At 52.4% G+C, this 25748-nt stretch overlaps 5 protein-coding genes across 5 annotated transcripts; 3 read left to right on the top strand and 2 right to left on the bottom strand.

The window, feature by feature from the left end:
* Nucleotides 1-848: 848 nt before the first annotated feature.
* Nucleotides 849-4649, top strand: POX_a01560 (uncharacterized protein; the record flags this gene model as incomplete). The annotated part of the gene is made up of 3 exons (XM_050110488.1): nucleotides 849-2843; nucleotides 2916-3590; nucleotides 3990-4649. The coding sequence occupies 3 exons, from the start codon at nucleotides 849-851 to the stop codon at nucleotides 4647-4649; spliced, it is 3330 nt and encodes a 1109-aa protein (XP_049974256.1).
* Nucleotides 4650-5586: 937 nt separating this feature from the next.
* On the top strand, nucleotides 5587-7826 carry POX_a01559 (uncharacterized protein; the record flags this gene model as incomplete). Its single annotated transcript, XM_050110487.1, has 4 exons — nucleotides 5587-5603; nucleotides 5701-6252; nucleotides 6319-6581; nucleotides 6637-7826. 4 exons carry the CDS (start codon nucleotides 5587-5589, stop codon nucleotides 7824-7826), a joined length of 2022 nt encoding a protein of 673 aa, XP_049974255.1.
* Nucleotides 7827-8203: 377 nt separating this feature from the next.
* On the top strand, nucleotides 8204-9889 carry POX_a01558 (NADH-ubiquinone oxidoreductase 51 kDa subunit; the record flags this gene model as incomplete). The annotated part of the gene is made up of 3 exons (XM_050110486.1): nucleotides 8204-8464; nucleotides 8556-8669; nucleotides 8732-9889. The coding sequence occupies 3 exons, from the start codon at nucleotides 8204-8206 to the stop codon at nucleotides 9887-9889; spliced, it is 1533 nt and encodes a 510-aa protein (XP_049974254.1).
* Nucleotides 9890-11811: 1922 nt separating this feature from the next.
* On the bottom strand, nucleotides 11812-18853 carry POX_a01557 (uncharacterized protein; the record flags this gene model as incomplete). Its single annotated transcript, XM_050110485.1, has 6 exons — nucleotides 11812-11925; nucleotides 11991-13652; nucleotides 13710-13946; nucleotides 14175-17908; nucleotides 18269-18373; nucleotides 18754-18853. 6 exons carry the CDS (start codon nucleotides 18851-18853, stop codon nucleotides 11812-11814), a joined length of 5952 nt encoding a protein of 1983 aa, XP_049974253.1.
* A 977-nt stretch (nucleotides 18854-19830) lies between these two features.
* On the bottom strand, nucleotides 19831-22203 carry POX_a01556 (Acetyl-coenzyme A synthetase; the record flags this gene model as incomplete). The annotated part of the gene is made up of 6 exons (XM_050110484.1): nucleotides 19831-19893; nucleotides 19955-20229; nucleotides 20292-20421; nucleotides 20494-20754; nucleotides 20831-22075; nucleotides 22177-22203. 6 exons carry the CDS (start codon nucleotides 22201-22203, stop codon nucleotides 19831-19833), a joined length of 2001 nt encoding a protein of 666 aa, XP_049974252.1.
* Between the last annotated feature and the right edge of the window lie 3545 nt (nucleotides 22204-25748).

Raw genomic sequence — 25748 nt, 5'->3', positions numbered from 1 at the left:
GCTCTACCTCCTGACTGATGTTGAGGGTCATATTCTCATCTTCGTAAGATCCCCCCAATTTTCATCCTTGTATCGGTCCTCCCCAGCCCACGCGTGGTTCCCTGATGGCCCAGCGCTGATTCCTGCATTCCCGCCCGCAGTCGGCTATCTCCCGATTCTTCTCTTCTTCCCACTACAACAACCACCAAACACCACCATCAACCACCACCTCGGGAGGTTTTCAATACCCTGCGCTCCTTCGTCTTGTCGCTCTCTGATTTGTGAAGGTATGTGTTGATCAATTCTGAATTCGCTCTTCGGCCACAACAGTCGCTGTCCAGCTTGGCTGGCCCCTCCTGAGGGCCTCTTTTCGCGGAGAAGGAGGGGGAAGGGTCACACCCCCCATGAACCGCAAACTTGAACCCTGCAACCATTGACTACCTACCATACTATCCGACCGATTCGTGTGTTTGGTTGGATTTTACCGACCAAAGATGCTGATTTCGTTCTTACTCTAGCGCCGGGCTCGCTTCGGCCTAGATACCGACCGAGATCGATCTTTGCTCGAGCAAGCGCCGCGATCGACCAACCTTCCTCCCGACCCCCACTGGACTCTTTTTCTCAACGCAGTCTTCGTGTGGTTCCTCGCGTGGTGTGGAACGAATTACTGCCCAATCGCCCTGCTGGCGGGAATTGCGCCCTCGTTCTGTTTTATTTTCTTTTATTCCAGCCTTCCTTAATCATCGATCAGCTGCTGAAGCACAGGGCGGGCATCTTACGTAAAGCCCTCGGCCTGGTCGTCACGACGCTTCCCAGCTCAACGAACTTTGCTATTCCATGAATCGTGCGTATCGACAACATAGTTCACCATGTTCTGGCGCTTTGGGGGATATGCGAGTATCTCCACCATCGATACCCTTCTCGACAAGCCCGATGTCGCCCTTGAAGACCTGCTGGATGAGCCGGAGATCATTCAGGAATTGAAACAACACAACACGAAACTCATTGAATATCTACGCGAGGACCATGTCCTCAAACGACTTATGGACCATGTCATTGCACCGAGTCTACTGAATGATGACGATGACGAAGAAGATGAAGATGAAAAAAACGACAACGATGCCCATGAGAAAAACGACAGTGAGGCTGCCGATGTCGCGACTGCGCCGGCAGAGGAGATGGATAGCGAGACCAAGGGGCAAAAACCAGCGAGGGTCACCGATTCCCTCAGGAGTGTGCTTGACCCGGAGGATTTGGAAAAGGTTGAAAAGACTCGCTTGAAGCATGCGTACGTCGCCTGCGAGATCCTCTCATCGGAAACGTGGTCCATTTTGGAATCGATTATGGCCAACCCGGCCCACCTGCGTGAATTTTGGGGCTTCGTTCGCAGATCTGCGCCGTTGGACTCACTCCAGGCCAGTTATTTCACGAAGGTGAACGAGACCCTGCTGGATAAGAAAACCGAAGAGATGCTGGAATTTTTGAAATCCCTTGACGGGATCGTGGCAGCGTTACTGCAGCACGTCGACAACCCCATGGTGATGGATCTCTTGTTAAAGATTATCAGTCTAGAAAAGGCGGACGGTGGGCAAGGGACCGTGGATTGGCTGCAATCGCAGAATCTGGTTCCACTTTTATTGTCCTTCCTTTCTCCAGAGCAGCCGGGTTCCGTGCAGACATCGGCTGGCGATTTCTTGAAGGCCATCATCACCATTTCGGCCAATGCGACCCCGAACGACCAGTCCTGTATTGGACCCAACAGCCTCACCCGCCAGCTTGTCTCACCCGAGCTTGTGCAGCAACTGATCAATGCAATGCTCAAAGGTGGCAACCCCTTGACCGTAGGCGTGGGCATCGTTATCGAGGTGATCCGCAAGAACAACTCAGACTACGATCCGGAGCAAATCGGCGGTCCCGACTCGATGCCGACACCCTACGATCCTATCTATCTCGGACATCTACTGCGCCTCTTCGCAAAGCATATTCCTGACTTTATGACGCTTATCCAAAGCTCCAAGCATACCGTGCACGACGGCACCACATCCAAATCCGTTGAGCGAGGTCGTTTGAACTCCGCATGGGGTGCTAGCATTGAGCCCTTGGGGTTCGATCGTTTCAAAACATGCGAATTAATGGCAGAGTTGTTGCATTGTAGCAATATGGGTCTTTTGAACGAGCCCGGTAGTGAAGACTATGTCCGTCAGCGTAACGAAGAGCGTGACAGACTGATCCGCGGTGGCGTCTTTGGACACCACCGTGATGAGCAGTCAGGCATGGAATACAACGATACGACTGCTGATTTCACAAACGGATCGACCATGGAGACGGATGTGCCCGAGGATGCGAATCCCAAAATCGGCGACGACGAGAGTTTCGAGAAAGTTGGCACCTCTGGTGACTCCGTCGGTGAAAAGAACGAGGAGAAAGATTCCAGTACACATTCAGACTCGCAGCAACCTTCTGCGTCACATGTTGAGACCTCTACGGAAACCACTGGACCGTCGTCCCCAAAGACGCCCACCACTGCGCTCAGTGAACAAATAAGCGATATCAAACTCGAAGAGCAGGATTCGCACAAGGAAGATATGCCTGCAGAAAGTGACAGCAGCGTCCTCGCTGTGACAGCAGCACCCGGGGACGTCCCTCCTCCCTTGTTCGCCTCGAAGGAAGCGGAAGCAGAGGCGGAGGCTGGTCAGAAAATGGAAGGCATATCTGAGTCCAAGAAGGACGATGAGCCTTTGAAAGATGGCGGAGCTGAAGACTCGGCTGACCAGTACATTCAGTACGATCTAGACGGGCGCCCCGTCGTGGGAGACTTTTTGAAGATTATGTTCGTGGAAAACCAAGTGGTGCCCACTATTCTGGTATGTTTGTGCGCATATCCGCTGTTTTCCCTACACTACCTGAGAAGCCCCTTGCTCACATTTCTACCATAGGGATTTTTCTTCCGATTCCCGTGGAACAACTTCCTCCACAACGTTGTCTATGACGTTGTACAACAGGTCTTCAATGGTCCGATGGAGCGCGGCTACAATCGTGCCCTTGCGATTAATGTCTTTGAGACAGGCAAAATCACAAATGCCATTGTCGAAGGTCAGAAGCGAAGCGACGAGACGCAGCGTACCAAGCAGATCCGTCTTGGGTACATGGGCCACTTGACCCTGGTGGCAGAGGAAGTTGTCAAGTTCAGTGAGCGACACCCGCCAGAGCTGCTCTCTCGTGCCGTGATGGAGGCTGTCCTAGATCCGGAATGGATCGAGTATGTTGAGCAAACTCTCTCCGAGACGAGAGAGCGTGATAATGCCATCCTTGGGGGGGTTCGACCAGACATGGCCGGCGGACATAGACAAACCTCTGCAAACAATTCTGCCTCCAGTCAAGGGTTTGGTGGTTCTTCAGCTCTTGCCGACGCAGGTCTGAATGGTGGAATTGGGGGCTCGGCCTTCCAGGGATTTGATATCAACCAAGGCAGCGTTTCTGGCGGAGCATTTGGTGGAGGTGGTACCTCATTGTTGAGCGACTTTGCCAGCTCCAGCGACGATGAGGATGAGGAAATGGAAGATCACGAGGACCGTGATATTGGAAGTGCCGATACTCGTGATACTGAGAATGTGCGTATCGTCTTCCCAGTGCATGGTGGATGAGCATCCACATGGAACAGCATTAGACCCTTCTTTGCGAGCACTTTTCACCACGATGCGCGCACACTCGGGGAGAGCTGGTCCGGGGAGAGGCAATGGAAGTTGTGGATATGAGGCGAGGAGGCTGTGCAAAGACTGGCGTCGCACCCAACTTATCCCGACTCGATGACGGCTTTTCAATCACCCTCCACCGGACTCTGCTTTTCCTCTTGGTCTGTTGCATTCGTTCACTTTTCACATGCCTACCCTCGGTGCTCAATGATACGTCTCATGAGGGACTTCCCCCGCCTTCCCACCAATTGAGGATCACTCTATTGCATGAGTTCACCCACGGACTATGTGACTGCTGCTAACACATAACGTTTCCAGATGTCCGAGAACTCTTCAAGCCAACCGATTCCCATTCTTCCCCCACCTCCGGCCCCACTGAGTATGGGACCCTCCAGAGCTCGTCGTCAACTAGCAGCACGGCTTGCGGCTCATAAGCAGCAATCTGGTGACAGTGAGGAGGGTGCTGCCGACGACCACACACAGCAGGACGCAGAGGGCTGGTCGTCCAACCCGTTCATCATTGCAGGTATTGATGACGATGCCGAAGGTGCTCACTCGGCGTTCCCCAGCCTCGACTTCGATTCGACCGAGGATCAAAACTTCCATTCCACGTTTCCCGATTCGGGATTCAGTCCCCCGGATTCCTTCTCTGCAAACTCATCGGAAGAGGAAGGAGATGACCGTGGGGAAGGTGTGCGAAGACGGGTCCGTGTCCCTCTGGAAGTCGAAGACGATGACGATGAGATGGGTGAAATGATAGGACCCAACGCTGGTGGGATGGATTCAGATGACGAGGACGAGGCCATCATCAACGAAAGTCTGGGCTACTCCAACCTCCCCGGTCCGATGCGATACGGTGGTTTTTCGCAGCCGCGACCCTCTGGTTCCCACTATGATGACGACCAAGACAGCAGTGACGGTGAAGACGACGGCCTTGTCGAGATCCTTGTCCCTGGCCGCAAACCTTCCACCTCTTAGTGCTTAGATACAGCCTCTTTACTTTTCGTCTGATTCCCCTTTCGCGTTCTATCCTCAATTTGTATGCATTTTCTGCGACTGCTGTCCTGTTTCCGTCTAAGTATCTGACTACTACGCGTTGAAAATGCTCTTCCTTGATCGGAGATTCTTCCTTCTTGTGCAAGGCGAGAGAGTCTACACTGCCGTTATTGCATCTCGATTTGCCGAGCTTTTCATGTTTTCCTGTTTGGGCTCTCCGTCGAGCTCGTGCTCAATTGAAACTGTTTTGGTTTTCTTTGGTCTAGCTCTTGCATTGTGCAGAACGGCATGCATAGCAGGTTGGATTTCTCACCGAGCTGGCGAAGAGTGGTCTCGTGTTGGTCTTGTTTGATATCTCGCCTTCATGCTCCTTAGATCTCATGACGGTTCGTATGATGGGACAGCCTCTGATCTCGTGTATCCATGTCAGAGCCCTCGCATGGATCTTTTGGGTGGCGGTTACTTCTTTGTATGTTGGTGGTAGGAAGGAATTGGTGCTTTGTACGATACTCGAATTTCAGATGGCATCCGATGAACCTCTATAGTTCATGGAATTTCTTCAGTCGGTTGGACTCGCATACTGTACTGCATTGCGTATGAGTCTTTCTCGTTCAATCTTGCACAATAGATATAACTCTAGACAAAAGATTCCATACAGGACAATGTAGCATGGAAGCCAGCTGAATCATGTACCACGAAAGTCGCCGAGTAGGATGAGCGCATACCCCGCGGAAGAGGCTGATCTTCACAGAAAATAAAAGTGGACCCCAGCGCATTGACGGTCCCGCCAAAGTTTTCCGTGCGCAAGTGATACCACACTGATTCTTGCTCGAGACTAAGCTTGTTTCCTTATTGTGATAGTTGATAACAAAGAGACAAGTCTTGTGAATCGCCTCTTTGCTCACCAAACCTTTTCAGAATGGCGTCGTCTGCCGAGTGAGCGCTCAATCTTCCCTTTTATCACCGCACGCCTGTGGCAACTGGTGCACAGCCCTCGATATCGGGACACCACCGGACTAATGAACTGTCACAGGCAAGATCCAGCTCATTCCTTGGAAGCTCACACAGAACTGGTCAGCTGGATTCTGAACCAGGGTGGCTCCCTGAATGACTGTGTGCGTGTTGCGCAGGATGCCTCGCGAGGTGTCCATATTCAAGTCAAGGATGATTGGCCTCATCCCATCAGTCCGGAGACGAAGGTGCTGAGCACGCCGATTGGAGTGACAATGTCATATTTTAATGCCATTGGATTTCAGTCGCCTCAGGCGTCCTTTCCGCAGCATGGCGTCGAGTTACCACGGGCTTTCATGGATGCAGTGGCGGTTGAGGAGACAACCACCTTTTTCTTGATGGGCCAATTCCTGCGTGGAGCCGAAGGCTTTTGGTATCCCTATCTCAGGACCCTACCGCAGCCCGGAGACTTGACTACGCCGCTGTTCTTTGATGAGGAGGATGTGGACTGGATCCAGGGTACCGGTATACCGGAAGCGTCCGTGCAGCGGTACGAGGTCTGGGATGAGAGATACGAACAGTGCATCTCCAAACTAAAAGAAGTGGGCTTTGAGGGTCTTGAAGAGTATACATGGTATGTGTCGCCTCAACACATGTTTGAGATTTTATATATATATATATATCTGACCCTATGAGATAGGGATTTGTATCTCTGGGCTTCGACCATGATCTCTTCTCGGGCGTTCTCACCCAAAGTGCTTTCCAGTGTCGTGGAAGCCTCAAGACTCGGAGAAGACAGCGGAGTTTCTGTATTCTTGCCCCTGATTGACCTCCCTAATCACCGCCCGCTGGCCAAGGTGGAATGGCGTGCAGGATCCTCGGATGTCGGGATGGTCGTACTGGAGGAGATTGGGCCAGGCCAGGAGATATCCAACAACTATGGTCCTCGCAATAATGAACAATGTTTGTCATATGGGCCTGCTGATAATCTCTTGAGAAAGTTGCTGATGACATCCAGTGTTGATGAATTACGGGTTCTGCCTTCTGAACAATCCAACCGACTACCGGATCATCAAATTAGGCGTGAGGCCAGACAGTCATCTGAGCCAAGCCAGGAGCCGCCAGATTGAGATGTTCCCAGAAACAGCAAATCAAAAGGAAGACCATTACTACATCTTCAGTGTCTATTACCCCCTTCTTGGACCAAACACCGCCATGGAACATTCCATCTTCTCGCCTGCGCTATTCAACTCACTGATGATCATGCACGCGAACGATCGGGAACGCAAACATCTTCAGATCTCGGAATCATCCATGTCGATCCCCTCGAGTTATGGGAACGGACACAGCTTGCTTGCTGCATTATCACAGATCTGTTTCGAACTCATCTCACATATCATGACCCTGGAGGCTAGCGCACCAGATCATCAGCAAAAGCCCGCGAATTTAAAACAAACCTTCGCGCAGATATACCGCAACAGTCTTCTCACGCTCGATAAGGCTGCCCTTGTTGTTGCAACATGGACGCTGAAGCGTGCACGGGAACACGAAAGAGGTGAAACTTGGGAAGACGTGAAGACCATGTTAAACGAGCACCTCGGACAGATTCCCGAAGACCAATTCTCAGCAGAAGCATTGTCCAGAGTGCGTGTTCGCATCTTGGAACGCGAGTCACTGCTCAAGCAGAACGGACAACTATTCCGCCTCGGCGAGTTATTCAATCTACTGCCCATGGAAATGCAAGCACCAAGTCGCGACTGGTTCAACAATGTGCTCGGGCAAGCCAGCCAGTCAATTCCGGCCTTGCAAACAAGTCCCAAAGCTCTCTTCGCTCTGGTTCTTACATTACTTGTAGCCACCGGCCGATCACCGCTAGCGCGGCCACATTTGTCTTTGCGCTTTACGCGGTGGATTGACTTTTTGGTTGAACAGTATCCATTACCCGGAAAAGGTGCTGTTGACAATGACGAACTCTTGCGGGACATGAATGACTTTGTTCATGGGGGAAGTGTCTACGCTTTAACAAGCCAGGCCGGAGTGGACTGGCTGTCTGATGTGGACGGATGGATGGATCAGAGCTGGCTGGCATGGGCGATGAATGTGGCTGAATCCGAGATGGTTCTCATTCCACACGAGCCATTGCAGGTCTTGGCCATTGAGAATCCCGGCCTACCAAAGCTTGGATGTCTATACGTGCCACAGGTCTAGATAGGCTTTCCTCGATCTGAGGATTAGATCTTAGATCTCCGACAAATCGACGAATTAGAAAGTCCAGATAGCTGTAGGTGGCAAAAAAAAAGCGAGTCAAAAAAGAGTAACGACGCCACTAGGTCGATTTTCATGTGTAAATCGTGGACACATGTTGAAGCGTACCGTCCCAAAAGGGAAGTTGCGTCATGAGAAACCCATCGGGTACGATCGCTGAGTCAGCCGCATGCATGCCTCCAATTCACGTGACTTGTCTCCAATCAGCGCCCTCGCAATGGCGGATCGTTCAGCAGGCGCAAGAATTGCCGTGAGCTTCCCCTTCTCTCTACTCAGAGACCCGATTGTGACTCTCCACGATACATCCACAAACCGCCATCATGCTGTCTCGAGCGGCGGCTCCCTCTTCCTCAACTTTCGCCTCCATCTCGAGCCGTTCCCTCCGCGCCCAGGGAGCGGCGACCCGCGCGTTCGCTACCGTGCAGGAGGCTCCTCCAGTCCGACACTATGGCGGGCTTCGGGACCAGGATCGCATCTTCACCAACCTGTACGGACATCACACCCCGGATCTCAAGTCGGCTATGAAATATGGTGGTGATTGGCACCGAACAAAGGATATCGTGCTCAAGGGTGACGACTGGGTACGTGCCTCCCCCATTCCATCAGCGTGCCGGATTCGATCGGCCAAGTGGTTGGGGAAATACTAATGATGCTTCATTTGCCTCGTAACAGCTCATTTCTGAGATCAAGGCCTCTGGCTTGCGTGGTCGCGGTGGTGCCGGTTTCCCCTCGGGTCTTAAATATGTGAGTGCAATTGACAAGATCATACATGTCAAGCGCCTCGTGGTGCGGGCGTGTAATTTCCGAAGGGATCAGACGGCTAATTGAGCATCTCTTCTCAAATAAAGTCATTCATGAACACCAAGGACTGGGACAAGGACCCCCGCCCCCGCTACCTGGTTATCAACGCCGACGAGGGTGAGCCCGGTACCTGCAAGGATCGCGAGATTATGCGAAAGGACCCCCACAAGCTGGTTGAGGGTTGTTTGGTTGTCGGTCGTGCTATGAACGCCAACGCCGCCTACATCTACATCCGTGGTGAATTCTACCACGAGGCTACCGTCTTGCAGCAGGCCATCAACGACGCCTACGCCGCAGGCTTGATCGGCAAGAACGCATGCGGCAGTGGCTACGATTTCGATATCTACATTCACCGCGGAATGGGCGCCTACATTTGTGGCGAAGAGACTTCGCTTATCGAGTCCATTGAGGGTAAGGCTGGTAAGCCTCGCCTGAAGCCCCCATTCCCCGCTGCTGTCGGTCTCTTCGGATGCCCCAGTACCGTGACCAATGTCGAGACTGTCGCTGTTGTGCCCACCATTATCCGCCGCGGTGCCAGCTGGTTCTCGTCCTTCGGCCGTGAGCGTAACGCCGGTACCAAGCTCTTCTGTATCTCTGGACATGTCAACAACCCTACCACTGTCGAGGAGGAGATGTCTATTCCCCTGCGAGACCTGATCGAGAAGCACTGCGGTGGTGTTCGCGGTGGCTGGGACAACCTCTTGGCCGTTATTCCCGGTGGTTCTTCCACCCCCGTGATTCCCAAGTCTGTCGCTGACAACCAGCTGATGGACTTTGACGCCTTGAAGGACTCCCAGTCTGGTCTGGGCACTGCCGCCGTCATTGTCATGGACAAGTCCACGGATATTGTTCGCGCCATCTCTCGCCTCTCCACATTCTACAAGCACGAGTCGTGCGGTCAATGTACCCCGTGCCGCGAGGGAAGCAAGTGGACTATGCAGATCATGCAGCGCATGGAGACTGGTAATGCCCGTGAGCGTGAAATCGACATGCTCCAGGAGCTCACCAAGCAGGTCGAGGGACACACCATCTGTGCTCTGGGTGAGGCCTTTGCCTGGCCCATTCAGGGTCTCATTCGCCACTTCCGTCCTGAGCTTGAGGCTCGCATTCGCCAGTACGAGAAGGAGGTGGGTGGAGCTCCCTTTGCCGGTGGCTGGAAGCCTTCAGCGCGCGCCGAGGGCAAGTTGATCTCCCCTGGCATGTAATTACCCATTCAAAAGAAAAACGAAAGCAAGCTCATCCACCTTTGCACTTCCTCTCTCACCCTCATCAATACACCTCTTGTTTCGCAAAATCGACACAGGAACGGATCCGGTATCCCTTGACAGAACTAGATCTCCACTATTTTTGATCTCCAAGTGCAGCAAGTTTTTTTTCCCCTTATTTTTACTGTTTCAATCTTGTCATCCTTTTCGATCCCCTTTCTGTCGCGTCTAAGTTAATTTTCTCATGTACAGTCGGTAGCAAATTGATGTGTTCTACTAGGTATCTGTTTATCTGAATTCGGCTGCAAGTGAGTTTTGTTCTACCTAGGTTAAATGGCATATAGTAGAATTAGGTTTCAATCTGCAATCTATTCAAGAGGTTCATTTCCTGGTTCTCCAAATTCTCCAAATTTGAGCCCATCACCCACCAGGCTAAAAGATCATCTGAGCCGAACATCCTGGCTTGACAGATTGGCAGTGTTCCGATGCATGCTATGCATACCATCAGGACATTGGGCATTGATAGATATAATTGCCACGATTTTGAACGTTCCAGATACTCGGGCATGCTTGTTTGCTTAATGCTGGAAAGATATAGGCATGTGCGACTCTCAGGAACAGTGCGAAACGCGAGATCTCACTTCGATACACCTTGGGATTTTAGAACTTCATGTTATCTCATTTGAGTCCCTCGGCTGTTGGCCAGGGCCTTGCCTCGGGCTGCGACGGGTCTTGATGTACAACATTCCTGGCTTCAGGCCTATTTTTATAAGACTCGGAACCTAGAACTCGCAAAAAGTGCCGGGGTGCAGATGAGCTTTTTTGAGATGATGATGAGAGTTGCATGTCTATCCCCATGCTAGAGGTACGCGTATATTGAACTTGTCTATTATTTTAGGTGTTCGGTATAGGTATGGACCTACCTGGGCATATGAACAAATTCGTCATTGTCGTCGTTGTAAGGGCTACATGGATGTATGGATCGAAAACATACTACCTTCCATTGGAAGCCACCAGCGAACTCCTACAGTATCAACAACCTCGGCTTGAAGGTGGCTTGGTGTTATCACAAGTATGCATGCCTGTTTACATCGATATGTCCAACTTCTACCTCCTGTCAGTCCAGTGGACACTGGTTGACGTGAGGCTCTGAAGGTAGGTGCTGGGACAATAAACATCATCAGTGTCAGGATTTCCCTCCCAGGCATACATATCATATATCCAAGTTGACCTGCGGAAACGGGAACCCCACGCCATTGAAGGGACATGAAGGCTCCAACCTGGCCGAGTGTGATACCTAATCGAAACATATTGGAGACAATCACTCCTTTATTTTTCACTACATAGATTTCTAGGTTTCGCCCACACTCAGACCTATCCGTCCCATGTGCCTCAACTTCCAGTTACCAACCTGAGCTATTCCTCCACTTAAATGATAAATGAGTCAACGACCGATTGATAGATAATGAAAACCCTCGCTGAGCCGGGCCATAATGGAGCAGTCTTAAATGTACCTAGGATTATGGAAGTCTTCCAAGGTAGAAACGGATGAATGATAAAAGAAATATAAAATACATTCCACAGGTCAGGTTAAGGGTAAAGCTGGAATATGAAAAAAAGATAATCATGGTGCGGAAAAGGAATTCGACTAACGGAAAGATCGAAGGGTACAAACCAGACGAGGAAGCTTGAATCAACATGAAGTGACGGAGCAGGTTTGCTGCAAAGACGAGTCACAAAAAATCAATGACATGAGCTGACCAAAAATCCCGGTTATGATTTTTGCTCTTAACTGCTGAACATAGATAGTCACAATCGTTAATAACCAAAGCCACTTCCTTCAACTTGGTCTTTTTTCTTTTTTCTGCTTTCGTTTCTCTTCAAGGTCGCTTTCATCTTGGTCTTCTCGACCTGTTATTCAATTACTGGCCACCTGCCATGATGATACCGTAATATCGCCGACTCATCTCAGCAGTCTGCAGCAAACGTGCATCCCCATTGAGAGGAAGGCCGAGAATAGCAGACGGCCCCACAGACTAGAGAGCGAAGTTAGCAATGGATCGAAAACATGACCGGAACTTTCAATCAAGGGAACACGTACATGGACGTCCTCGTGAGTGATCCATCCAGCAACGGCACGACTCATCTCCTTGAATGCCACACTCTCCTCCAAACCTTGCGAGTCTTTCACGTTTCGGGTACGCTCACCCATCTCGACGAGCGCATTGACCAGTCGGCTCAGGCGAGTGGGGTCCCGACGACCACGGGGCGCAGTGGCCAAACGCAGGAAATCTTCGTAAATACCGCCACCAGAGGACCAACCCCGCATCTTACGCTCGGGATTATCGCCAAATCCAGAGATGAGACGCTCAAGGGTGGGATAGTCTCGTGAAATGACAGCGGTAGGACCTACCACACTGCAGAATGTCGCGTGAGCGTCGTTCCAGTGCTTGCCACGAATCAAACAGTCAACCTCAACAGTGGCGTCACCGCGGTCGCGAGCGTGAAGAGCCTTTGCGAGCCAGATCCAGGCTTCCGGTACCTGGAGCTCAGAAGTCATATCTAACCAGGCCTGATTGGCAGTCGATTCATCCTCGCCAGTAGGGCCAGGAAGAACGGAGGCGTAGCGAGCCAATGTGTCTTGGACCGCGCGTTTGCGGTCGTCAGCACGCGAGAGATGCAGAAGAACAAAAGTGGCCGCACTGAGCTCTCCTCCGGCAAGGAGCTCAGAAGCAAAGTCCCAGGTCAAGCGATCGACCAGGTCCTGTTTGACCTGGACTGCGTCACTTTGACCAATTGCAGCGGCAAGAACGTGATGTAGCTGGAACGAGAGTCGATTCGAGAGAGGATCACCAGAAATGGACTCTGGGAGGAGAGCTGCTGGCAGCTGAATGGGAGAAATCTTGACTTGTCCCTTGGTTGCGGAGTAAGCCTTCAGAAGAAGCCACAAGGGGGACTCACGACCAAGAGTGTCTGATCCAGGCTGCAAGGATGCCTTGATATCGGCTTGGTGCGAAGGGTAAGGGAAAGCGGGCTCCAATCCTGTGGCGAGGTCATCGAGGAACTTGGATACAGCAGCCTCAATGGGCTCATCGTCATCAATTCCGTACCACAGACGAAGACCGAAAGCCTGAAACCAGTCAAGCTCAAATCGATCGGTGAAGGTGAAAGTAGCTGCCCGATCCTCGAGCGCGCCTCCCAATTTGCCTTCGCTTCTAAGACTGTTGCCGGCGACAAGCTCATACAGTGCACGCACAGATTCGCGCATTTCCGATAGAACATTATTCTGGCGCCACACGTCAATTTGAGACGCAATGTCAGACCGAGACGTAGCGTCGCGGCCTATCTGCGCCACGACAGTGGCCAAATGCAGATTGTGGCTGTCAATAAGCGTCTTACAGGCCTCGTCAATACGGTGAGAACACAGCAAGTGAATCGCACGCTCCTCTGGCGAGCGAATAGAATCGAAAACGTGGGCATGACGGTCACGGATGATGGACTCCCAGAGGCGTGTCAACCGATCTTTCTTGATTCTATGGGCAAACCTTGATCGCAGCTGTGGCGGGACACCTGCCGAGATGTCGTCTTCAATGTCATCGTTGAACAAGATATTGGCAAGCTGCCAGACCAGTGACTCCTCGTCCGAAGATGCAGAAAGAGCGAATTGTCGAAGATCAGGCTTCTTCAGGCGGACAAGTGGCGTTCCGTCAACGCGCTGAACGGTGGATTGCTGTTTTTGCACCTGGAGAAGCTTGTAGGATGACTTTAAACAGCAAGTTAGCCTCGAAGCAGTCACATACGGGAAACTGGAAATCCATACGGTCCGTGAGGGAACAAATTGCAAGACCGCGACATCGCGGCCCTCGCTGAACACGGAAAGTCGCTCCTTGAATCGCTTGTTGCCCTCGGACAAAGGTCCCGTCATATCATTTCTGGCGCAGATGATCGAGTCCATGGTACCCCAGCGAGGCTTGAATGAGTCATGGAATGCCACATCGGTCTCGCTCATTTGTGTGGAATCGTCGGCGAAGGTCTTGGGTTGCTTGTTGTATGGCCACTGTACGAGAGAAGATGAAGATTTAGTACAGACTTTCTCAAATTAGGTCAACTATCTGACGGGAATCAAAAACTAAATACAGATTGACGTAAGGGTAAGGCTGGAAGCGCAGCGGGGTGCGGTAAAATAACCAAGTCGAGAACAATTGAACATCAAGGACAAGGGACGATGGGGAAAAAAGCGAAAGCAACATCGAAATCAAGAACAAAGCAAGGAGGGGGTTCGAACCTCGAAGCCCTTAGGCTGCGGCTTTGACGCCTTCTGCGTGCCAGGCAAGTTTTGCTTCCGTGGCTGCTGCTGGAAAAGGGAGTTCATCAGGTCGATGCTATTGGTGAAGCCCTTTTTGGGGGGAGATGTGAGCTTCGTAGCTGGAGACTCCTTAGACAACAATGGTCTGTCGGTAAAAGCATTCGCTTGAATTTCACGAAGGGCATCACGGTTTTGTTTGCGAGGACTGATCGTGCGCTGAAGCTGTTCTGCCCAGTCTCCGCTGAGATCAAGACGCGGCTTGCTCGGCGTGCCGAAGGGCTTCAAGATGGGGTGGGTTGAGTTCATATCACTGTCGGTGCTTTGAACGTCATCATGCTCCACGGTACGACGAAGATCAGGAAAGGAGCCCGCCATGTCCATCGCCTGATCCTCGTCAGATCCAACTGTCGAGTCGCCAGATCGCTGGCTTTCGGTGACAAATTCGTCATCCTGCTCAATAGTTGAACCCGCGGAGCCTTCCTCTAAAAAAGACTCTGTCTCATACTCAGAATCCATTTCTTCATCCTGATTCTGCATAGCGTTGTTTCCAAAAGAGCCGGGAACAAGCTTGCGCTTCTTGAAATCAAACGTGTCATCGTCGACTCCAGCCATTGACCCCACGAAAGACTCATCAATGGAAAAAGTCGCGGACTGCTCAAAGCTTGCGGGGTGAGAATCCGCAGTCTTTTGGTGGCGGTTGTCATCAGGGCCCGCGCCCAATGCGCCACTTCCCTGATTCTCCTCGTCATCCTCATAATCAAGACCATAAGTCGTAAAATGGGGAACTTTGAAGACCCAAGTACCAGTTTCATTTTCGTAGTCAACAAACTCCGTATCCGTGACCTTGCGTAGCCGGTCGATATGCTTGTCGAAGAGCGGGCCGCTGGTGATGGGCAGAGGGTTCTTGCGGTCACGTCCGCGAGGCCAAGAGTTTTCAATTCGAAGGGTCGAGGGAACATTGAGCCCCTTGCCCATTGGTGGCTTCACGTTCTCATCAGGATACACAGTGATCTTGCGAACACCAATGTCAACAATTCCTCCGAAAATGTTGTCAAGATCGACCGTTGTGAGGTCAACCGCGCCGTTGAATGTGACCTCTCCACAATTCTGACGACCGACAGTGAAATCCACAACATTCTTCAGCTGATCACGAGTCATCTTCGAAAGTTCGGCATGAGACGGAGACATCCAGTAGTCGCCAGGCTTAGGGTCACCGCCAGGAATGAAGGAAAGACGCTTGATGGAAGCGCCCCTCAATCCAGATTCGGAATTTTCGGGCACAACAGCCAGGTCACGGCGTGCTGACTCCATCTCTGGTCTTTCCGTTTCTCCGTCAATTCCATTGAGAGTTCCACTCTTGCGGGTGGAGCGAAGGAAGCCGAGCTCCTCGGCCGTGGGCTCAGGGCTCTTGGAATCAACGGGAACGACTTCACCGCCAGTGGGCGTGGCATCGAAGCTGACCTTTTTCTTCAGTTTGTCGGCGGCATGCTGATCATCTCCATTGGTAACAGCAGCCGGTGAGGTGCTGGCTGGGCGCGAAAACAGGTCATTCCTCAGAGATCGGTCAATGGTCAGGCGCTTCAAGGTTCCAGTCTGACCGCGGGAGCTGGTTGACAAAAGGGCACCGGGGGCCAAGATGCTATCCTCCTCCGGAAGGAAGGATTTGCGTAAGTTGCTGGTTGAATAGCTCTTGCTGAAACTACGACCCAGACTGCCGCTAATGCTGCTGCGAAGGCTGCCTGGAGCACCGGCGCCTAAAAGACTGCCGCCCAAGCCAGAGGTTGGCGTTCCGACGGTACTAGAAGGCGAGCCATATGTAGAGTACGAGAACCCATACCCTTGACGCCTCGGGGGTGTGATGAGCCGATTAGCAGCGTTCGGGGTGATCTTGTAGACTGGAAGCGGGGTGCGCTGTTTCTGCTTGATGCTTGAAGCGAGGGGTGTAGCGAGAGGGCCCGGAGAAGAAACAACAGGACTCGGCAGGCCAGAGAAGATGGACTGATTACCGTAGGGATTATTATCGAGAAGTGACGCCTGGAAGCTGCCTGGAACAGGTTGTTGTGGTTGTTGCTGCGCAGGTTGCGATGCGCCGAAAATACTGGATCCCGCGGGCTGTTGCTGCTGACCCTGACTGGGCCCGAAGAGTGAACTGCCAGCAGTCTGATTGGCGCTCTGACTGAAGAGACCCCCTGTCGAAGCGGAAGTGCCGGAGAAGAGACCGCCGGGTTTAGCCTGCTGGCTTTGTGAATTATTGAATAAGCCAGAGCTCTGCTGGGTTTGAGGGTTTCCGAAGGTAGAGCCAAATGCACCTCCTGTGGCGGTTCCCGTGTTCGAAGTGTTGAAAAGCGAACCCGCTGGCTTCTGCTGATTCAGATTTGGTGTGCTGCCAAAGACACCACCGCACTGGGCTGGTTGCGCTTGATTGTTACCAAAGAGCGAGGACGCGCCTTGGGCTTGTTGATTCTGGCCAGTGCCGAAGAGCGAAGTGCCTGTGCCGGTATTGGCTTGAGTAGTACTGTTGCCACCAAATAAACCGCCTCCCGTAGCAGTTTGCTGCTGCTGGTTATTGGCACCAAATCCACCTGTGCTTGATCCAAAAAGGCCAGTGGCAGGCTTTTGGGCCTGATTCTGAGTACCAAAGCCACCAAATCCGGATGTGGTGGTCTGCTGCTGCTGAGCACCTCCAAATGGCGATGCAGCAGCAGTGGTTGCACCGAAGGGGGTTGCCGCTGAGGTTGTCTGTGTTGCGCCAAAGCCAGTGCCAAAGCCAGTTCCCGTTGAACCCGTGCCAAACGCCGGCTTGTTTTGCTGCTGATTGTTTCCAAAGATTGAAGTACCGGTGTTAGCGCCAAAACCACCCGTGGAAGCGTTTGCACCAAATCCTCCGGTTGCGGGAGTGGCGTTGTTGTTGCCAAAGATAGAAGTGCCAGTCTGCGCGGGGGCCTGCGTATTGCTGGCGAACATGCCGGTGGCAGGCTTGTTAGCACTGAACAAGGAATTTGTTCCAGTGTTGCCGCTACCAAAACCACCAGTTGTCTGGGTAGTACCGAAGCCGGTAGGAGCTGACGTAGCAGCCGCACTGCCAAAGGCACCGGTGCCACCACCAAAGCCTGTAGATGCCTGTTGGCCTCCAAATCCAGTCGATGATCCAAACGCGGGAGCACCGAAGCCGCCTGCTTGACCACTTGCGTTTCCAAATCGGCGGCCCTGTTGATAGTCGGCAAGCCTTAGTTCCTCAAAGCTGAACTTGCTGTAAGGTTGCATGAAACTGATGCTTTGGTAATGATTCGTGGCATTGGAGCTCTGGTCCTTCTCAGTGAAGGCGCTGAAGGGAGTGCTGCCAGTACCCTCGCACGTCTGGGTGCCCTGGAACGCCGTTCCAGTTCCACCAAAGCCTGCAGTAGCTGCCCCAGTCCCGAATCCAGTGGTGGTAGAAGAGCCAAATCCGGCACCACCTGTGCTCGAGGTACCGAAACCAGTGGCCGGCTTGTTGGCACCGAACAGACCGGTGTTAGTATTGGCGCTGCCCCCAAAACCCGACGTAGTGGTCGGGGTGGACCCGAAACCAGTACCAGCACCAAACCCAGAGCCGGTGTTTGGAGTAGTGCTGCCGAAGAGGCTCTGGCCAGTGTTCGTGTTCGTGCCAAAACCGCCGGGGCGGTTGTTCTGCGCACCGCCGAAAAGAGACGAGCTCTGATTGTTGGCCCCGAATCCTGAGGAGTTGAATAAAGAAGTCAGCAATACGTCTAGGGCATCAATCCACGCAAAAGTGATCAACAAGTAGCAAGCCAACTCGCAAGGGGAATCCATGGACTGAAATGGTGCGGGCGCTCCTCAAGGCCAGTGGCAATATGATATCAAACGACAGAGAATATTGGATCGCACAAAAACAGCACTGTTCTTGTTGTTGGCGCTCAGGTAAGAAATGTCCATTATGAGTTCCGAAAGTAGAGTTCCCGGGCCACCAAGCGGCATCAACATCCCATTGTCAGGTCAAGACACGGACGCCCGCATGCGAAAGCGGATGGTTGAAGAGTCAAGTTTCGCAAGACCGAGCCATCGTGCGCACGTACCTGTGTTAGTGCTAGCGCCGAATCCACTAGAGGTGTTTCCAAACAAACCGCCTCCAGTATTTCCAGTGGTACCGCCACCAAACGCCGAGGGAGTCGAGCCAAAGCCTAGATGACAGGGTGGGATCGGGTGTCAGAGAGCTGGTCTAAAGCTACCATCCTCGTGCGCTTCCACTCTTGTCGCAAACGTGCAGGGCGCTGCTGGAAATTGCCAAAAGGTGTCCGCGAAGCAAAATACGCCGTGCGCCGAGATGGCCAAGGCCGTTGGTTCTTGCAAGATATGGTGCAACATATGGTGGCCACCGATCATTCAACTGCGAGCCCTTCCTCCTGGACAACTTGGGAGGGCTTTCGTTCCGGAAGGTCGACCCATGAATGACGGCGCGAAGATGACAAATGTGTGCGTTCCACCAAGGCATCGCGATTTGGAAAAACATAAAGAAAATCGAGCAAGGAGATACACGAGGCTGAAAACAAAAGTGACCTACCTGTGCCGGTGTTAGAGGCTCCAAAGCCAGTACCTGCGCCAAAGCCGGAGCTTTGGTTGGTCTGCCCAAATCCAGTTCCCCCTCCTCCGAAGAAAGACATGGTGTTGGTGAAAGCGAATAATTCAGGCTTGCATAGAGAAAAGACAGTCTGCGATATTGAAGATGGAAGTGATCAAGTCAGAAGGCGCAGCGAAGGCGAGTGGTTTTCGCGTGAGAGAAGAGGAGAGAAGAGAGAGACGGACGCGCCAGAAAAGAAGGTAGGGCCAAGGGTAAGTCAAGTTTGCTGGTACTAGCTCAGGCGGCAGGCAAGCCTGCTTACCTCATCACAGATTTGCCCCGGCTTGCCGCCCGCGCGCACCTTCAACTTGTCCTACTAACACAATCACCCTGGTACTTGTTCCTCCAACGGGAAGCTGAGCTCTGAAAAGCTGAGCCAATCAGAGATGCGCCTGGGCTTGATTGATTTGCCTGATTAGTGCTATGACCGCCTTCAAGGCACATGATTCAATGTTTACTCAATCCAGGCCCATTCGAAGCGTCCATTTTGACGCAAGCAGGCGTTGGAGATGACTCAAAGCAGCGATCTCGAAAAAAGACGCAAGAGGTTCTGGACCATCATGTGCCAGATGCCAGACCTCTTGGCCATAAGTATTAGTCTTTTGATCATTACACCGAGCCTTGATCCGTATAGGTTGCCATGGGAAAAATCGGAACCTAGGTGTAGTACAAGCATGACAATTTGGTGAACTGAGGCCTGAGGCTAACCACTTTGTTTTTGCCTTCGCGGAGCGTGGATACTGAGAGACGGTATATTGACTTGCACATGAAAAGTGATTTGCAAATCATTTGGTATCTGGAGCAAAAAGAAAAGGCTATTCACGTCACATACGGACGGACTGACTAGGGAATCACATGTAGAAAGCGCAAAGTGGGATCACAACAAAAAGTCCCCTCCTCCGAGTTCACAGCTAGTTTTGAGCGCATTTGAAATTTAAGGATCGCGCTTCCTCACCTCTTGCCAAAAGTGGCAAATCGTCCAAATCATCATTATCGTCATTTCCATCGTTCAAGGCTTCCTTACTTGGCCCGAGCGGCGTGGACAGTGGCAATGATCTTATCCACAACAGTGGGATCGGACAACTAGAGTGTACGGTTAGCTTGATGGACCGTGCCAGACACCCTAAAAATTGGTTATACTTACAGTTGAGGTGTCACCGAGGCTGTCTTCCTCACCACTGAGGATCTTCCGCAGGATTCGGCGCATGATCTTGCCACTGCGGGTCTTGGGAAGGTCCTCAATCACGAAGACAGTCTTGGGGGCAGCGAAAGGCCCGATGGACCTCCGCACCTGCATGACAAGGTCCTTTCGAACCTGATCCGTTGTCTCGTTGCCCTCCTTCAGAGCAACGAAGGCATTGACAGCCTGGCCAGTCAGCTCGTCAGCGATACCGACGACGGCGGCCTCGGCAACCATTGCTGCGGTTAAGCGTTAGCGTTCAGGCCATGTCAATCAGAACTTTTTGTAAAGATGGACTTACGATGCTCGAGGAGCGCAGCCTCAATCTCGGCGGTAGAGAGACGGTGACCCGACACATTGACAACGTCGTCGACACGACCACGAATCCAGTAATACCCATCGTGATCACGACCAGCGCCATCTCCGGTGAACTAAGAAAGTGTCAGTCAATCAGATGCCCGATGATGGACAAAGCGGTCGGCTTTTTTTTTTGGAAGACTTACGTAGTATCCTTTGTACACGTTCAGATAGGTGTCCATGTAGCGTTTGTGGGCACCCCAAACGGTGCGGGCCATGCTAGGCCACGGCTGCTTGAAGGCCAGCACACCTTCGACGTCGTTACCAGTGATTTCCTCGCCGGAGACAGGGTCGATGATGGCAGGCTCGATGCCAAAGAAGGGAAGGGAGGCGCTGCCGGGCTTAGTGGGGGTAATACCGCCCAGTGGAGTGATCACATTAGATCCGGTCTCGGTTTGCCAGTATGTCTGGATCAATTAGCATTTACTTCTCATGATCCGCATCACGCAGTCGGGGAAAAGCGGACAATGGGTGGCAACTTACATCGCAAATGTGAGCCTCCTCCTTGCCGACGGATTCAAAGTACCACTTCCACACCTCAGCCGCAATGGGCTCACCAACAGAGCCGAGAATGCGCAGGGACTTCATCTTGTGGTGGATGTGCTCGTCGCCCGCCCGTTTCAAGAGGCGGAGCGCAGTAGGCGCAACGTAGAACTGAGTGACATCATACTTGTCGATGACATCCCAGTAACGGGAGAAGTTGGGATAGGCAGGAGTACTCTCGAAGACCACCGTCGCACAACCAAGCAGCAACGGGGCGTACACAACGTAGGTGTGGCCCGTAATCCAGCCCACGTCACCGCCACAGAAGTATCGGTCATCGTCGTGGATATCAAAGACGTATTTGCCAGTCATCGCTGCACCCAGCAGGTATCCGGCGGTTGTGTGCATCACACCCTTAGGCTTACCGGTTGAGCCAGAGGTGTAGAGAAGGAACAAGGGGTCCTCCGAGTTCATGGGCTCGGGGGCCAGGTAGTTGGGGTATTTTTCGACTTCCTCGTGCCACCACAGATCGCGCCCCTGGGTCCAGGGCACCTCGGTGCCGGTGCGCTTGTAAACCAGGCAGGTGGTCACATCGGGGCACTGCTTCAAGGCCTCGTCGACGATACGCTTGGTGCCAATCACTTTTCCGCCGCGCTTGCCCTCATCGGTCGTAATGACAACCTTGGACTGGGCATCGATGACACGGTCACGGAGTGAGTCTGAAGAGAAACCGGCAAAGACCACGGAGTGAACAGCACCGATGCGGGAACAGGCAAGCAGGGCCACGACGGCCTCGGGGATCATAGGCAAGTAGATGGCCACGGTGTCGCCCTTTTTCACACCGCTCTGCTTGAGCACCCATGCCACGCGAGAGACCTCGCGCAGGAGCTCCCCGTAGGTGATGGTGCGGCCCTCGTTGGGCTCGTCGGCCTCGTAGATGATAGCGACCTTGTTGGGGTTCTTGAGTGCATGGCGATCCACGCAGTTGTAGGAAGCGTTCAACTGGCCCTCGACGAACCAGGCATTGTCACCGTTCTCGAAGGAGCCGAAATGTGTGGTTTGGAAGTCGCGATCAAAAGTGAGAAGCTCACGGGCCATCCGGGCCCAGAAAGTGTCGGGGCTCTTGATCGACTCCTCGTAAAGCTTCTTGTACTCGTCGAGGTCCTTCAGGTGGGTTCCAGTGGGGTGCTTGTCGTGGAAGATTTTGGGAACATGGAAAGTATCGACCTCGTGGGCCTCAAGCACCTGTCCTTGGTCAGCAAGCCACGAACAACGAAAGAATCTTCCCAGCGCAAGATGGTCGATCCTTGTGGCCAGAGAGCTCCTGAATTCAACTCCACACTTACCACGGAGGGTTTGCGGTCGTCTGACATGGCTTTCAAACTAGACCAGGACGAATAGCAAAAGAAAGGAGAGTCTATACTCGCGACTAGTCGTGCCTCTGTTCAAGACAGAGAGCGAGACAGGAAACTCGTTAGCGATCGGTTGCTGAGCGGGGGGAGGCGCGAGATCATGAAGCTCCCCTCGCGAGGAGGAGGAGGAGGAGGAGGAGAAGGAGGGGGTTCAAGGTAGGATGCAAGCGGGGAGATGGGAGGGTTACTTACAGTACTTGCGACCAGACTGCGTGTGGATCAAGAGGTGAGCTACGGAGAGTGTAGAGAGATGAATGAAGGGGAGAAAATGGATGACGAGAGAAGGACGCGAAAGAGAGAAGATTTGAAACCGAAGACTAGTAGACTACTCCGTCCCCCAAAAGGGATAGTAGGAATTAAATAAGGAAGGGTATTTTTCATCTTGCCATTTATGGATCCGGAGGGTGTTCGGCATGGAGGAGAGGAGACGCCCGGGCCTGAGGGACTTTACTGCCGCTGTAAGAAAGGGTAAACCTTACCCGCTGACTGTATCGAACTCATACCGGATGACCCAGTGGGTAACAAGTTCGTATGCCTGTCCAGTTGCCGACAAAATACAAAACGCTAACCCGCTAGCGATAGGAGGCCAGGTCCCTCCCCCCGTGCGATCAAACGCAGCCGAAACGGGAGTGATCTATGTGCATTTGCGCTTGCAGGAGTCTCCGCTTGCCGCAATTGATCAGTCTTTCTGTTCCGATGAGAGATACTGTGGGTGTAGAACTAGACAGTCGACACTGGATCATGGGGACTCTACCTCCAAATCAAATGAAGAGTTTGGATTCTCCATTCGCCTTAGTAAACATCAAGACACACTGATAAGCCGATGTCTTCCCTCTGCCGTCTCAAAGAGAGCGTGTGGTCAACTCGGTGATACGGAATCAATGGCAACAGTGCTCGATACAAACCCAACAGTACGGTATGTAAAATCGCTGGATGCGGCGTACAAAACAGAAGTGCAATGAAAAGGACGCGGCCCCAGTCCTGCGCGAGTGGTTCTACGCGGTAACCAATCGCAATGCTGTGTCTTAGCTCATCTGGGCTCAGCTAGCTCTCCCGTGACCCCTCCTCAACCCACCCCCCCCCCCCCCCCCCCACTTTTGTATCCGCTGCCCCTCATTCAAAGTCTTGTCGTGAGCTTTGACAAGGTTGCTTTAGAGATTTAATCTGTAGACTTGATGCGCAAATTCATCCAATTTATTGACTGATCAGGTAAAAACTTGGAAAAGAAAAAAAAAGACTCAAGGGCCAGAACAGCCCCTGCGCTTCTAGAAAATGCCAAACGATGCAAGATGAAATGTCCAGGTTAGCCGTGCATGCGCACGCAGCATGGCGGCCTGCATTGATGGAGTACAGAAAGCTATCGAGGAGGTACTACATACGAGTAGGTTTTTGCACATGCCAACCGATAGTAGGTGGCTATCGTAAGCCCTTGTTCAAAGAGAGGCGCTTCCTAAACCTACCAAGCCTCCACGGCTTAGACCGATATCAACTCTGTACATCCGGATGTCTTCACCATTTCTGTGAGTGTCAAGGCTCAATTGAAGTGCATACAATATGTTAGTGAGCTTCAACCGCTCTCGTCATGGCATGGCGGCGAACTACCCGGAGCGGGAGTTTTTGGGACACTTCATTTGAATCTTGATCTTCCTTCCATCGGTGAATCGGGACAGATGAAGTTGCAGACAGGTCAATCTCATAATGAACCGTCCTCCGTATGTGAATCAATTGCCCAACCGGCTCCAGTGGTCTACTATCCAGCCTTTGAGCATACGATAACAAATGCACCCCCTCTCATACCCTATACCCCGCTTGTCGGTATGTGTATATGCGAACACCAGCTGTACATATGATTACCAACCCGATACGCGGGGCCATCCGGTCTTGCGGGGATGAATGACGATACCTGTCTTCCGTTGCTCCGTTGCCCCGGGGAAAGCTGGCGGACTCCCACATGATCCCCGGTTCCCCTCAACTCCATTCACCCAGATGGTTCCCTCCACTGAGAAGCCAGCACTCCGCGAACGACTCGATCATGATCACAACGTAATTGGACCGTGCTGAGTCTGAACCGACCTCTTTCCCTTGGCAATGCAGTCGGACAAAGATTCGAACGTGGCCGAACTTGGTTCTTCGCAGGCCCTTGAACCTAGGTTCAGAAGTATGTGCAGATGACGACATTGGAGAAGGTCACAGTGGTAGTGAAGGTTTCTTGTCCTGCCGAGTCTCCGCGATACACCGAAACCTCCCAGCATCTGAATACATCGGCCTTCAATCCCTCCTGATACCTGCACGGGAGAGCCTGAGATGCGAGTCACGAATGTTTGTGCCGCACTTTTATGTGAAACTAGTACAATTGGGCCGTCTTGGCCGAGCTCATAAAGCAGTAGCCCACTCTCAGGGCGAGTTTAGCCGCCAATTGCTCCAGCGCTTCTGTCGTACTTCCTGATGAGCAGCCCCAGCGATGCACGATGCTTGCTAGTTAGGTGGATGCTTGCCTCTGAGTTGCTCGTTCATCTATCACTGCCGCATTGGGGCCCACTAGCGTGGTGGACAAGCGGGCTGGAAGCCTATCCCAGTACAGGGGCGCATTAGCGCCAGGGGAGGGGAATGTCCAGGCTCGTGTAATCGGCTCGCATAGTGGCCGGGGCTTGAGGGCATCGAGGGGGGGAGTTGATCATGATCGTTCATTGTGTTTGTAGACCCGAACCCCCCCCCCACATTGTGGCCACCACCCACAATGTCATCCCGATCGTTTCTAGACTGCCACTGCGGGATCGACCTTGGCGGGTCAGATGGCAGATGACAACTCATCAATCAGCCCGAGCTGACTTTAATTGCATCAGAGTGCCGATGGTCGCCTGCAGCTGATTTCTGTTGTCTCTCGCAGTGGGGCCTTGGCAACCACGACGTGCCTCGTACTTTTTTTTTTGGGTGCTACTGACACTTTTACTAGACACGGGATGCATGCACAGTTAGTACTCGCTGCAAGCAGAGTGGGGCGCAGCTTGCAGTAGTCTGTATGGTCTCGCCAGGGGCTGGCTGGTTCAGAGGTAGCAAGGGCTTTTGTAAAGTGTTAAGTGCACACTATCCTATCTACGGTGTGCTTTAGACGAGCACTAATAACACACACTCATATATACTGGTAGGATACGACCTGACACTACGTAGGATACCTGTGTCCTTTCCTCCTAGAGCATGCAGGTGTTCTCGAGAAAGTTTACCCGGTGGCTTGGCGTACCCACGTCGTCGCGGCGCACCAATTGAAAGGCTATCGACTCAATCACTTTCTCGTAGTGAATGCAGATGTCTTTTTGTTTACGTTTCGAAAGACACCCGTCCCACGCAGCACACCAGACATAATCGTCTTCTGGAGGGAAAAAAACATCTTCTGTTCAGACTCAGGGCAGCGACACGTTTCATACATCTGCCAAAAGTACCATGACAACCGTCACGGTGGAAAGAACGCGTAACAGTCTCTATCCGGATCCAGTAGTAGTCTGGTGGAG

This window comes from Penicillium oxalicum, chromosome I (assembly GCF_001723175.1).
Source record: "Penicillium oxalicum strain HP7-1 chromosome I, whole genome shotgun sequence".
Lineage (NCBI taxonomy): Eukaryota > Fungi > Ascomycota > Eurotiomycetes > Eurotiales > Aspergillaceae > Penicillium > Penicillium oxalicum.
The sequence above is the reverse complement of the archived record's forward strand: the minus strand, read 5'-3'. Positions and strand labels throughout refer to the sequence as shown.